Source organism: Bos indicus, chromosome 2 (genome assembly GCF_029378745.1).
Source record: "Bos indicus isolate NIAB-ARS_2022 breed Sahiwal x Tharparkar chromosome 2, NIAB-ARS_B.indTharparkar_mat_pri_1.0, whole genome shotgun sequence".
NCBI lineage: Eukaryota > Metazoa > Chordata > Mammalia > Artiodactyla > Bovidae > Bos > Bos indicus.
The window spans coordinates 53,767,230-53,782,993 of NC_091761.1; the positions used below are offsets into that span (position 1 = coordinate 53,767,230).

General features: G+C 36.1%; 1 protein-coding gene across 2 annotated transcripts in view; it reads right to left on the bottom strand.

The window, feature by feature from the left end:
* KYNU (kynureninase) overlaps positions 1-15,764 on the bottom strand; it is a 121,422-nt gene that overhangs the window by 34,130 nt on the left and 71,528 nt on the right. For both annotated transcript variants that reach the window (XM_070768326.1, XM_019973292.2), the window contains 2 exons: positions 7,219-7,317; positions 6,260-6,333 (listed from right to left, as the gene is read on the bottom strand). In XM_070768326.1, coding sequence (XP_070624427.1) covers positions 6,260-6,333; positions 7,219-7,317 — 173 coding nt within the window. The remainder of the gene's footprint in view (positions 1-6,259; positions 6,334-7,218; positions 7,318-15,764) is intronic.

Here is a 15,764-nt window from a genome sequence, read left to right on the forward strand (position 1 = left end):
CCTCTTAATCCCTCATATTCAAGTCATTTGATTTTGAATTACTATGCCTAATTTCCTCTACTTCATTTGTTAATGCTTTTGACTCTAACATATTCTCATTGTTCATGATTTTGTGATTCAGCAGTTCTTCAGTATAACTTGCATCATGAAATGCTGAATCTCTTGAAAAATTTTACTTTACAATTCATTTGCATAAAATTTTTACTATGTTATAACATTCTATAATCAGCAAGAGACCAAAATATTTTTTATAATAATGCATAGAGATAAATGTTAATACTAATTGAGAAAGGGTGTTTGGTAAAGGTTAATTTTATAAGTGAGTAGTTCACAGTTTTTACTTTCCTACATTGTCATGTATCTTTCGGGATTAGAATAATACTTTGGTAATCAGAAGCTCTTGCAATTTGCAATCAGATAAAAGTAAGGGATAGAAAGTAAGCAAGTCATAAAGCTAGAAATACAGTTGATATCTTCTGCAAATGTCTGTTTTTGACATCATTACAGAGGATGAGATACACCTGAGTTAAAAGGACCAAGGGTTGAGGCATTGAGGGAATCAATGAAAAAGTGAAAGAGTAAACTTATCAGATACAGAAAAGCAATTGCATACATTGGAACAGAAGCAAGGGGAACTGATACACTGGAAGATTAGGGCTGTGGGAGGTAACGTAGGGTTGTGGGAGGCAACATTAAGGACAAAGGGGTGGCCAAGTACATGTAATATGGCTGTCTGACAGGGCAGGAAGTTGTGGCTAAGATGCCATCCACGTTAATTCATACTGAACATCTAACTCCAGTTAAAAACAAGCTAAATGCATAGAATAAATGCCCTGGGAGGTCTGAGTCATAGTTTAACTAAGGATTCTGTGAAAACTTTCACTGAGAAATACATTGATACTGGCCTATCCCATTTGCAAGTATCTGGGGTCTGGTGAATTCACCCACCTTGCTACCACCACCGACACTCCCTCATTCTCCCAGTCTTTAATACCAAAACCTTATATAGATACTAGAAAAAGCTGTGATAATTAGTAAGTCAGAAAGAATCACAGAAACCAAAACAGGGTTTAAGTTATAGATGAGTTTGGGTTTGTGGTATTCTCCAGCATTGCCTGGGGAAGGAAGTACAATCAGATATATCATCATCACACTCCAGAACAAGTAGATGATCTCTCTCTATAACATTAATTGTTCTGTTGGGTCAAGAGTGAAACATGCTTATAATTTTTAAGCCATTTTTATAAATTTTCCTGATGCTTATTTTTATCCTTTCTTAGACTTTCTTATGTTGTTTTGCTGCTGCTGCTGTCGCTAAGTCTCTTCAGTCGTGTCCGACTCTGTGCGACCCCATAGACGGAAGCCCACCAGGCTCCCCCATCCTTGGGATTCTCTAGGCAAGAACACTGGAGTGGGTTGCCATTTCCTTCTCCAATGCATGAAAGTGAAAAGTGAAAGTGAAGTCGCTCAATCATGTCCGACTCTTAGTGACCCCATGGACTGCAGCCTACCGGCTCCTCCATCCATGGGATTTTCCAGGCAAGAGTACTAGAGTGGGGTGCCATTGCCTTCTCCGTATGTTGTTTTATGTGTCTATTTTTTAAGTTCCCAAATAATAATAATAGTAGTAATAATCTATACTTCTGAGTTTAAAATTTTCCTTTCCCAGGCACTGATGCAGCCAGCCTCTTCTGCTGGTTCTTTTTAACCTGCAAATTACTTATTACAATAAAGGAGATGACTCAGGCTCTTAATAAAGCCTTAAAAATGTCATCTCTACTTAAAGCCTTCAATCAAATACCTCTAACTGTTTATGGAAATGTTTGGCATGATTTGAAATTCTAACATTTTCAAAAAATTATCAGTAGGCTCCATTCTTGACCACTTAAAAAACTTAAAAAAAAAATACTAGGGGAAGCAAGAATTTCAGGAGAGCTAATATATAAGAGCATTTGAAAGATTCTTTATGCCAGCATGGAAAGTGAAGAACAGCAATTTTCTAGTGTGTATGATTTCACTGGATAGAGTAAAAAAAAAAGTAAGCCACAGAAAGAATCTTAATAACTTACTCCTGTTTCTTGCTAGAGTCTCTCTAAAAAAACCAAGAAGCGATGGGTGGTGTCTTGAATTGCAGTCTGTGGACTTTTACAAAAGAATCATTTTACAGGCTTCACATATGTTTGAATCTTCTAAAATAAAAAAATTAAGTATTGATCTAAAGTCTTTCAGAAAGGTCAACACTTATAAATTTAAAAGAAATATGCAAGATTTTTAAGGACCTGAAATGCAGGAGACTTGGTTTCTATCCTTGGGTCAGGAAGATTCCCCTGGAGAAGGGAATGGCTCCCACTCCAGTAATATTTTCTTGCCTGGAAAACCCCATGGACAGAGGAGTCTGGCAGGCTACAGTCCATGGGGTCGCAAAGAGTTGGATGTGACTGAGCGATTAATGCTTTCACTTGCAGGATTTCTTTAAAAGGTGATATGTTTCTAATGTTTGAATTCTTACAGCTAAAAGTATTTCCTTCATATTGCAGAGCAATAATTATTAACTGTATACACTAAAATTGTCAGACACGAAGTACAAAAAACACAAGATGGCATTTACTCAGAACCAGTCCTTATTTAGTATAATTCTTAGCTACATATAAGGTTTAGAATATGATACTAGAATGGGAAAAACATGATGATAAACTAGAAAGAGGTCAAATTATAGCTAAGATTAATGATTTTAATTATAATGCTTAATACAGTAGATTGATACTGGCCTCTACTCATTATTTTTATTGACAAAGTGTTCTTGGAAAAAGTCTTAGGTCACCAATTTTGAACAATGGCCAAAATGCCTATTTAAATAAACAAACAAAAAATGGTGAAATTTCTTGGTACAGATGTAATCTGCCAGTTGCTAATGGGAACATCATATAAAAGATATTTTGAAATTATTCACCTAATATTAAACTTTCAGAATTCAGGGTTACAAGTTCCAGGATCCACTCACATAGTACCCTTCTTCTCAACCTTGATAAACATTTATGCATTTTGTTTAACATTGTACCTAAAATGCACCTAATGTTAACTTCCACCTCCATCCTGTCCTACCTCTTTATCAAAGGCTTTGGCTACACAATTATTGCACTATAAATATATGGTCAAATGATAGAAAAAAAATTATACTTTAAGTATAGATAAAGAATGAATGGACCAGGAAAAGCTATGTGTACTATTTATTTGAAATAACATGTTTAGCCACTAGATGTCACCCTTTTTTGAAGCACAAAGTTTACTTCATGAAGTTAACAGTGGTTACATTGCACTTAGGGTAGAAGTTGGTACTATTGGAACTAGTCCCTCTAATGTCACATAAAAAGAAACTTTAACAACTGATAAAGAAACAACAACCAGTGTTTCCTGTAAGAAGGACTACCTGAGTCAGACTGGTTTGAGTCTTGTTGATCTCCAAACTAGATACTTAAAATGCAACAGAAGTTAATAGCATGTGATTTTCAAACTGTACAAATAGAAGACTGTACAAACATGGCTCTTGTATAAATATAACATGAACACATATAAAGATCTCAATCAACTCATAATTAGCAGATAAGCCAGTAAGATGGTGAGGCCAGTATCAGACAGGATTCCAGGAATAGAGGCTTACAGGCTCAGTCTGAGTTTGGCCATAGGTACAAAATTCTTTAATATCCCAAAGGTCACAAACCATAACCTTTAAGGGTATGTTTCCTGCTTGAGGAGAAATGATCTCTACTAGGCAAAATTCTACAAGTTAACATGCAACTTCATAGCAAGGCAAAAAGATACTTACCCTAGATGTATGGATCACCTATCATGCTTCAGTGGCTGTGCTGTTTTACATGCATTATCCTATTTTAACCTCATGATAACTTTCTATGAGGTATATGCTTATGTTCTCTTTATCAAGAGACTAGAACACTGAGAAATCAAGAACATTCTTCAGGACCAGCAGGTGAGTGATCAGGTTAGAATGTAAATCTGCTCTGTCTGTATGGTCTTTCTCCTGGGAGCACAGACTTAACACTTACCTACTGGAGAAGGAAATGGCAATCAACTCCAGTATTCTTGCCTGGAAAATTCCATGTACAGACGAACCTGGTAGGCTACAATCCATAGAGTCACAAAGAGTTGGACACGACTGAGTGACTTCACTCACTGGGTCTAGAGGATGTTGAGATTCTAGAAGATGAGGCACATGCAGGCACACTACAACCCTTCTGCTCTCTCTTGTTCCTCATCCATGAAGGGCAAATAATGGTGAAAGAACTCTGAAGTGTAATAGAGATGCTGTGAAATCAGAGTTTAACTGCTAGTGCTTGCATTCTCTAGAATTTGTGTACATTACTTACCATATCCCTGCTTCCCTTTGCCGATTTCTCTAGTGCAGTTTAAATAAGTGGAGAGTTGGAAATGCTCAGGGTGGTGAGTTTTCACACAAAGGCAGGCAATATCTTACATACCATCTATGTGGAAAACACTTAGGCTAGGTAAAATGTTATCAATGGGGTTGTTTATAAATGAAAAAAAAAAACCAGACCTTTTAAAACTTGCATGGTAGTCCTATAATATACATTTTATATTCCAGTCCATTCTGAAGGAGATCAGCCCTGGGATTTCTTTGGAAGGAATGATGCTCTAAAGCTGAAACTCCAGTACTTTGGCCACCTCATGCGAAGAGTTGACTCATTGGAAAAGACTCTGATGCTGGGAGGGATTGGGGGCAGGAGGAGAAGGGGACGACAGAGGATGAGATGGCTGGATGGCATCACTGACTCAATGGACGTGAGTCTGAGTGAACTCCGGGAATTGGTGATGGACAGGGAGGCCTGGCGTGCTGTGATTCATGGGGTCGCAAATAGTCGGACACGACTGAGCGACTGACCTGATCTGATTCTTTTCAGATAATTTGGGACAACGGGAGAAATCTAATGTTGTCATTGTTTAGTTGTTCGTGTCCAACTGTACTACCATGGACTGTATCCCTCCAAGCTCCTCTGTCCGTGGGATTTCCCAGGCAAGAATACTGGAAGGAGTTGCCATTTCCTTCTCCAGGGGATCTTTCTGACCCAGGGATTGAAACTGCATCTCCTCCTTGGCAGGCGGACTCTTTACTGCTGAGCCAACAGGGAAGCCCATAGCTAAGATATTCTTTGCAGAATTTGGAACCAGGGGAGAAATCTAATGTCCTGACAATATATTCAAGGTAGATGAGTACCTAACAAATATCTGTCTAAAAAATGCTCTATTGAATTTTAAAACTTTAAAATCTTGAAGAAATTTAGGTATAATTAAATGAGCTGTAGAAAATGATCTTAAATTTGTATGATTTATATGCAGAGAATCTCAAAAATGTGAGGGGCTCCAAGCTTTATAACTAATTCACTTTCAGTTCTCATAAAGATTATACCATTCAGCCAGTGACTGAAAAGATTCGGAAAATTAATCAAACATTATTATATTACCTATTAGGAGTCTAGACAGTCTCCTCATCACACACATTCTGATACAATTTTGAAAGGATTTTTTTTTTACAGAATATTTTTTTTTCTCCATACCAGATAAAAATAATAGAAACACTTAAGAGTTCCCCAGTCAAATAAAAATGTTAAATTTGTTGGTGTATCACATTTGCATTTATACTTGCTCTAAAAAATGAAGAGTGCTATATAAAAATTGAAGAGTATTTCTTTTATGTAGTCAGTCTGTTGTTCAGCGTTCAGCTTCTTCAGTTTTCATGGATTATAAAATCTTTTAGGACAGAAGATATTCCTTACAAGACCATATTATAAGTTTCCAGCTTTCAAGGTAGATGTAATTTTAATAATCATGTACTACTTTTAAGCTCTATTAGGCACAGCTCTGTGTTGCCTTTGATTTATTCATCAATGTGAGAAACCTGGACTTTTCTAAAGTCTAATTTTTGAAAAAAAGTTAAGTAGTCTCTTTGCATTAAACCATCTGCTCTACATGATTACAGGGACTTGTTTTTAGCATTGAAGCTTCCCTTTTGTGATTAAATTTCTTGTTCAACCAAGTGAACTCTTTGGAAATCGTTTATTTCTGATAAAGCATATCATTGTTCACAGAGTAGTAAAATAATTATAATCAACCCAGATTCTTATTGGATAGCATCTTAAAGAACACATGTAAATTTAGCACACTAATTAATTCAAAATCATTTAATTCATTTATCCATCACCAAAGAAAATCTGAAAATAGTACTCACGCAGGTTTAATTGTATAGGCATGTTTTTCATGGACAAAGGCACCAGCAAGACCTCCTGCTCCTGTATTTAAATACTGGATAGAGAGTAAATTAAACTGTGTAGGTTTGCCTAAATATACATGATAAAAATAATTATTTGACTTTTTTGTTATGAAATCAACTTTGATAAGATCAAAATGTGTGATTATTTTAACTTTTATTATAAAACAGAATTTGGGGTTACTTTGTTCAAAGAAAAACAATGAAATGTAGCATTATTAATTAGGAATAAATAGCTATTACTATTTTGGCCAGTTTTTGCCCCAACTGGTAGGTAACAGTTCAGTTCTACTGACAATTATCTGATTTCAAAGCTCATTTATTTCAGTTATTTTGCCACAAAATATTTAAATAATAATAAAATATTATATTTTTAAAACGCTTAAGATCACTTCTATTTCTATGCTCCCTGTCAATAAACTTGTTTTCAAATGTCAATACAAAGTTGATTCCATAAGAATTATCTTTAACTTATGTAGAAATTTCTCAACATATTAACAAAAAACTAGATTAAATTTGAATTAAGTTCTAAGTATAGAAGTATTGTCCAGAACGTCCTGATTTTTTCATAGAAGTCAGAGAATTGAAGGAATAAATACTCTATAAAGGATGGAAATACCAAAACATAATAACCTATACTATTGATTAAGTGAGTCTTCAATTAACTAAAGTCACAAAATACAGTAATGAAGGAAATGGAGGAAAGTAATTCAAATACCTAAAACTGGTCATTTTTACAATTTTTACAATACATTTTTAAATTGGTCATTTTTACAATTTTTAAATTGGTCATTTTTACAATTTTTAAATTGGTCATTTTTACAATTTTTACAATACATTTTTACTGATCCATTTTTACATTTAGATTAACGTTAGTGTGGACTAAAAGGATATAAATATATTAACTAGTCTGTTGATACCTTGTAGGAGCACCAGCAGGCAAAATCAACTCCCCAGTCATGTAAGTGAAGTTCAACATTTCCAACTGCATGTGCTAGATCAAAGCCAACAAAACAACCCTGGGGAAGAACACGATAACATTTTGAAATTGCTTAATGATTCAAAATAACAAATACAAGTATATTTAAGAAAATTATTGAAAAAATGCTGTACCATAAATTCAGTTTATCCTTTGGTGCAATGACTCACAAAGTGTGAATCATAAAATCTTGGGCATTCTCAAGGCCCTTTCAGGTCAAAACAGTTTTCATACCAGGAAGAAGACATTCTTTGCCTTCTTCACTGTGTTGACTTTTGCACTGATAACGCAGAAGCAATGATGTGTTAAACTGCTGACATCTTTGCACAAATCAAGGTAGTCAAAACTTGTATTGGCATTGTGTGCATTCAGTTACAGCATGAAAAGGTTAATTTGAGTTATATATCTCCTTGGTACAAGTATAAAAATAATACATTTGTATAAAATGTCAATATCTTAATTTTATTCTTTTAAGGTTTAATATGGGAATTATTCATAAAACATTTAACAACATCCTGAAGTAGGATGTCTGTCTCATAATGCACTTATGCAATTATTTGAGTTGGAAGCTAAGTTACCCACTTTAAATTCATAGAAAGCCATTTTTGCATGAAAGAGCAACTTACAGACAAATAATAGTAAATCATACTTAGGTATTTGAGACATATTTTGAAAAATGAAGTGAGTCTATCAATTTGAGGAAAATAACTTGAAGAATTTGTTGCCAAAGGAAAAAAGTAGTTACCAAGAGAAACTGGAATTTTGGAAAAATTGTGTCCATTTCCATAAATATGATCATTTCCCAGTATTTAAAGATATTTATGGTGAGTTTAAAACTAACATACAATTTTAAAAAGAACATATAATGAAATATGAAATATTTAGAAAATATACATAAGTTAATGAAAAAGCAAGAGAGTTCCAGAAAAACATCTATTTCTGCTTTATTGACTATGCCAACGTCTTTGACTGTGTGGATCACAATAAACTGGGAAATTCTGAAAGAGATGGGAATACCAGACCACCTGACCTGCCTCTTGAGAAACCTGTATGCAGGTCAGGAAGCAACAGTTAGAACTGGACATGGAATGACAGACTGGTTCCAAATAGGAAAAGGAGTACATCAAGGCTGTATATTGTCACCCTGCTTATTTAACTTCTATGCAGAGTACATCATGAGAAACGCTGGGCTGGAGAAAGCACAAGCTGCAATCAAGATTGCCGGGAGAAATATCAATAACCTCAGATATGCAGATGACACCACCCTTATGGCAGAAAGTGAAGAGGAACTAAAGAGCCTCTTGATGAAAGTGAAAGAGGAGAGTGGAAAAGTTGGCTTAATGCTAACATTCAGAAAACTAAGATCATGGCATCCAGTCCCATCACACCATGGGAAATAGATGGGGAAACAGTGGAAACAGTGTCAGACTTTTATCTTTTTGGGCTCCAAAATCACTACAGATGGTGACTGCGGCCATGAAATTAAAAGACACTTACTTCTTGGAAGGAAAGTTATGACCAACCTAGATAGCATATTAAAATGCAGAGACATTACCTTGCCAACAAAGTCTGTTTAGTCAAGGCTATGGTTTTTCTAGTGGTCATGTATGGATGTAGACTCCGGGAGTTGGTGATGGACAGGGAGGCCTTGGTGCTGTGATTCATGGGGTCGCAGAGTCAGACACGACTGAGCAACTGAACTGAACCGAACTGAATGAATTGATATTTTCCAAATGATCAAGACATATTGTTACATATTATGCATGGATAAAAGATCTGTTCAAAATGAAAAATCAGCCCATAGATTTTAATGTAACAAAGCATAGAAAGATCATTGATTTGGTTTCACATTTCATACTACAAATCCCAGGATGTTCTTGTCAAATTCTGGTATAGGATCAAAGAATATTCACAGTTAACTGAAAAAGCTATTATATTACTTGTACTTTTTCTAAATATATATCTGTACAAGGTCCAATTTTATTCTTATATTTCACAAAGAAAAAAAAAATCAAGAGATTAAATGCAGAAGATATATAAAACCAGCTGCCTTCTATTAAGTCAAATAGCAAAGATTTATATTTCTATATAAAATATATGCCAAATATAAAACATTCTTTTTTTGTTTCTTTTAGAATTACATTTTTACCCCCTAACAATGTAATATGTATTTCAGTATGTAATGGGTTTGTTTTTTTGTCCTAGATGGTGACTGCAGCCATGAAATTAAAAGACGCTTATTCCTTGGAAGGAAAGTTATGACCAACCTAGATAGCATATTCAAAAGCAGAGACATTACTTTGCCAACAAAGGTTCGTCTAGTCAGGGCTATGGTTTTTCCTGTGGTCATGTATGGATGTGAGAGTTGGACTGTGAAGAAGGCTGAACACCGAAGAATTGATGCTTTTGAACTGTGGTGTTGGAGAAGACTCTTGAGAGTCCCTTGGACTGCAAGGAGATCCAACCAGTCCATTCTGAAGGAGATCAGCCCTGGGATTTCTTTGGAAGGAATGATGCTAAAGCTGAAACTCCAGTACTTTGGCCACCTCATGCGAAGAGTTGACTCATTGGAAAAGACTCTGATGCTGGGAGGGATTGGGGGCAGGAGGAGAAGGGGACGACAGAGGATGAGATGGCTGGATGGCATCACCGACTCGATGGACGTGAGTCTGAGTGAACTCTGGGAGTTGGTGATGGACAGGGAGGCCTGGCGTGCTGTGATTCATGGGGTCGCAAAGAGTCGGACATGACTGAGTGACTGATCTGATCTGATCTGATATAATATATTTTAAAGTTGTTTTTATTACAAATACAGTAAATATAGGTATACATAAACAATATTAAAACCTCTTTGAGGAGTTCAATAATTTTTAAGAATGTAAGTATTTTTCCCATATTTGAAAAAGATATATGTACCCCAATGTTCATTGCAGCACCATTTACAATAGCTAAGGCATGTTAGTGATGTCAGCTTAAAGTAGAAGCATCCTTGCAACCAAGTCCTGCCTAGTTTGGTTAACGTAAAGTTGACCAAGTGGCATTAGTGGTAAAGAACCCACCTGCCAATGCTGGAAATATAGGAGCTCAGGTTCGATCCTTGGGTCGGGAAGATCCCCTGGAATAGGAAATGACAACCCACTCCAATGTTCTTGCTTGGAGAATCCCATGGACAGAGGAGCCTGGGTTGCACACAGTCCTTAGAGTTTCAAAGAGTCAGACATGGCTGAAGCAACTTCAGTTCAGTTCAATCACTCAGTTGTGTCCAACCCTGTGACCCCATGGACTGCAGCACACCAGGTTTCCCTGTCCATCACCAACTCCCGGAGCTTACTCACACTCACGTCCATTGAGTTGGTGATGACATCCAACCATCTCATCCACTGTCTTCCCCTTCTCCTCCTGCCTTCAGTCTTTCATATCATCAGGGTCTTTTCCATTGAGTCAGTTGTTTGCATCTGGTGGCCCCAAGTATTAGAGTTTCAGCTTCAGCATCAGTCCTTCCAATGAATATTCAGGACTGGTTTCCTTTAGGATTGACTGGTTGGATCTCCTTGCAGTCCAGGGGACTTTCTAGAGTCTTCTCCAACACCACAGTTCAAAAGCATCGATTCTTTGGTGCTCAGCTTTCTTTCTAGTCCAACTTTCACATCCATACAGGACTACTGGAAAAAACATAGCTTTGACTAGATGTATCTTTGTTGGCAAAGTAATGTCTCTGCTTTTTAATATGCTGTCTAGGTTGGTCAGAGTGTTTCTTCCAAGGAGCAAATATCCTTTAATTTCATGGCTGCAGTCACCATCTGCAGTGATTTTTGGAGCCCCCCAAAAATAAAGTCTGCCACTGTTTCTTCTTCTTTTTGCCATGATGTGATGGGACCAGATGCCATGATCTTAGTTTTATGAATGTTGAGTTTTAAGCCAACTTTTTCACTCTCCTCTTTCACTTTCATCAAGAGGCTCTTCAGTTCTTCGCTTTCTGCCATAAGGGTGGTGTCATCTGCGAATCTGAGGTTATTGTTATTTCTCCTGGCAATCTTGATTCCAGCTTGTGCGTCATCCAGCCCTGCATTTTGCATAATGCATTCTGCATATAAGTTACATAATCAGGGTGACAGTATACAGCCTTGACGTACTCCTTTCCCAATTTAGAACCAGTATGTTGTTCCATGTCCAGTTTTAACTGTTGCTTCTTGACCTGCATACAGATTTCTCAGGAGGCCTATAAAAACAATGCTATTTTTGAATCTATGTTGTGTTCTTCCTGTACATTGACTTGAGACCTGGACAATTTCTTACTGACTCTATTCTGTCTCAATTATTTACTTGTATGGTTTCAAGTATTTTGTATGTCTGCCTGGTAGAACTCAGTGTATTAGAATGTAAGACTCTTTACACTAAATTACCAGAAGGAAAGCATGGAGCAATACATTTATATTATCCAAACTGTACTCAAGTAGTAATTTCCTGATTTAATTGCTTACCATCAAAACCACTTTCCTCTGTAGATCAAAATGTGAAAACATTTAGCTAGATAATATAGTGATTCATTCCACATTAAGACAACTTTGTACATGAAGATGAATTTTTTTAAAAAAAGTTATTAAATGAGGGTATTCATTTTGCAAACATGTCTTACCTCTGAGTTCTTCTATTGTTAGCTTACTAAGAGCACGTATAATAATTACCTTCTTAAAACATTAGACTTCCTGCAACTTTGAAGAAATACATCTATTGATTGATGTTTTTTGAAGTTAATAATTGCAGAAGGACCCACTTTTTGATTGTAACACCTCTTAAAAATAACTCCGAACTGCTATTACAGGTACTTTCCCCAGAATAGGGACTTCGCTGGTGAGTGGCTCAGACAGTAAAGTGTCTGCCTACAATGTGGGAGACCTGGGTTCAATCCTAGGGTCAGAAAGATCCCCCGATGAAGGAAATGGCAACCCTCTCCAGTATAACTCTTGCCTGGAAAATCCCATGGATGGAGGAGCCTAGTAGGCTACAATCCATAGAGTCGCAAAGAGTCAGACATGACTGAGCGACTACACTTCACTTTCCCCAGAACAGAGGGATGCAAACCATGACCTTTTTAATGAATAAAGTAATATTTGAGGACAGGTAATCTCATTTCTTTAGATATTGTCTATGGTTGCTTTTGCAAGCACAAATGAATTATTGCAACAGAGATCACATGAAAGGAAAGTCTGAAATATTTGCTATTTTGGCCATTACAAAAAAGATTTGCTGACCCCAACCCTATAACATCGGTTTCCATGAAGAAAACTCAATATACTGGAGAGTCGGTTAATTAGAAAACTTACTCATTATAATGTGACCAAAACTAGAATCTCATAAAAGAAAAGAGGTTCTTACAGGTATTTTATTTCCCAAACACAAAAAATGAGCAACATGACATAAAACATAAAAACCTTACATATCTGTCATGAAAACATGACAGATACTTCACATTAACATAAGTTTTTGGAGCAACAGGAAAGAAATACAATTAATCTCCTTCAAGATTTAGAGGTTTTGGCTTCTCAGGTGGCACAGGGGTAAAGAATCTGCCTGCCAATGCAGGAGATGTGAGAGACTTGTGTTCAATCCCTGGGTCAGGAAGTTCCCCTGGAGTAGAAACTGGCAACCCACTCCAGTATTCTTGCTTGGAAAATACCATGGACAGAGGAGCCTGGTGGACTGCATTCCATGGAGTCACAAAGAGCAGGACATGACTGAGCATTTGAGCACACACACAAAAACCAGGTTTGCAGACTGATGTTTAGGTTTGAAGTGAAGTCGCTCAGTCGTTTCCGACTCTTTGAGACCCCATGGACTGCCCACCAGGCTCCTCCATCCATGGAATTTTCTAGGCCAGAGACTGGAGTGGGTTGCTATTTCCTTCTCCAGATAAAAGTGCACATACATGTGCAATTGGTTTGTATTTTAAGACATAATTTTCATAATTTCAATGAAATTAAATGTAGGGGAAAGAAGTTCTGAATTTAAAATTCTCTTTTTTCTCACCAACATTTCTAATTGAAGTGATTTTTTATGAGGTGATTTTTATTCCTCAGCCTCCCATAGACAAGTTTTTATAGCACAATTTTTCTTAGGAAACTCAAGGAATAAAAAAGCAGCAGTTATATTATCAGTTATTTATAAAGAATAGCCTGATGAAGAAACTATGTAACTTCACCCACATACCATGTTGTTAAAGGCCCTGTGGTCACATATGTGGCACAATATATTAAAAAAATCACTTGTGGCTCCTACAATATATTTTAATGCATGTGCAATTCTTTCCCCATGGATGGCAGAGAACATAAGTTATTAAATGCAATTATTTTGAGTAAATGACCTTAAGATACAAACTTGAATGTGATCATCACCAAGTGATTTTATAGAAGTTTCACTAGATGGCAGCATTTTAAAGAAAACACTGAGTTTTCTGAAACTTTGTATAGCCATTCAGTTAATATTTTTATTACTTTAAGAAAAATAGTAGGTAAAACAATATGAATATGTGAAAACATACATTGCATACTTGAGTGCATACTTTATGCAATGCTAAAATGGAAATTAAATATTTTCAACAGATTTGGATTAATTACCCGCAATTGTTCAGAATCTCATTGGTAAATCCTGGAGAAGGGAACAGCTACCCACTCCAGTGTTCTGGCCTGGAGAATTCCATGGACTGTATAGTCAATGGTATCGCAGAGTTGGACATGACTGAGCGACTTTCACTCACTCATTGATAAAAGAGAGTGACAAATGTAAATGATAAACAACATTACAAGCACAGAAGTTTTCAGCCACCATGTCACCTGGGTTTATAGTCAATCCCCAAACTACGGAAGTAATCTTCTAACCATTCTGACTCCTTCCATCCTGCTTTCTTCCAATGAACTTTCTAAATCATACATTTGATTTTGAGACTTCCTGTGTCCCTTCAGTGATCCCCCATTCAATTCAGGATGTAACTCATTTTCCTTGGTATGGTTTTTAAAGACTGTTATGGTCTGATTCTTTCCAGCTTTGTATCTCAGGTGCCCTACACCTACTTTCCTCTTCTTGCATAAATATTTCTCTGTCTCTAGAGTATTCTTTCCCTTCCCATTTGCCTGAGTAGCTCAGATTTTGATCACAAGATAATTTCCATAGGAAGATACTTCGCCAAACCTCTCTCTTCTCTTACAGTTCCGGTTACATAAATCTCTTCTAGCAATTTTCCAATCTTACTATTTTTCTATTTTTACATAATATAAATTCAAGTATTCAATTGTTGAATGAATAAGTAAACAAAAGAACATATAATAAAGCCAGACAATTGTCAATAAATATTATGTAAACTGAAGCTAAATGTAAAAGAATATTATTTGATATCCTTTATTCTATTGCAATTTTATTGCATAAATCATTTATTCAGGCTTGGAATCTTTTAAAATGAAGTTTCTTGGGAAATCAATAGTAGCTTAAAATATATTTAAAATTCTTTTCAATAAAACAAGGCATATGATGAGTTTTTATTTTGACCATCTTCAATAGCACAATACTAAGAATTTTTCTAACCAGTATAATAATACACATAGGGCCTGTGTTGAGATTTCTAGGTAGCTATCTCACTGTCTCTTAAATTTAGTTTATTATTTTTTATTTATTAAAATGAAATATGGAATAGTACGGCTTAATTTTATCCCTTGTAGCATTCAAGTCCTCATAATTTTGTTGGTTTATCCTGTAACAGATTGACTTTGGGCTGATATCATTATTTTCTTCTTTATTCACTCCCCAAAACTCCTATAAATTATGAAGACCATCAATAAGTAACAAATTTGGTGTGAAAAGGGTAATTATATAAGACACTTGTACCTATACACAGAACTGAAAGCCAGGTCGTATGCATTTGTATGTTCATATAATTGTTAAAATAATAAAATACTTAAGATAGGTAAGTAGCCTTTGGCCCACTTGAGTAACCACCTAGGTTACTTTGGCAGTATTTGCAAAGGATGCATGTCATGTAGACTGTGGCCATTCATACGTGCGAGCTGGGTGCATGTTCAAACTTTAGGATGCCCTTGGAAGTGGCATTAGCATCATGGTGGGTAAATTATAGGTGCCTGCAAGATTCCTTCAAGGTTAGTAATTGGATACTAGTAGTAGGAGTATGACTGCTCTCATGACTGTTTATGGGAACTACAGTTTCCACACCATACCAAGCAGATCTTTATGTATTCTAAATGTTACTCCTGGTTCAATATAAAGTCACAGGAAACAATTGCAGAAGTACACTGCCATACATTTGAATAATGTTACCTTAAAAAGAAAAACTGGTGGGAAAATTTGAAGACAGTGAATGAAAATTTTTTTAAAAAATGATAGGAGTGTGTATGTATGTGTGTGTGTGTGTGTGTGTGTTCATCTCTAGATAGATAGGATAGACAAAAGGGGGATTAAAAACAACTGGTTGGCTAGTTAGTT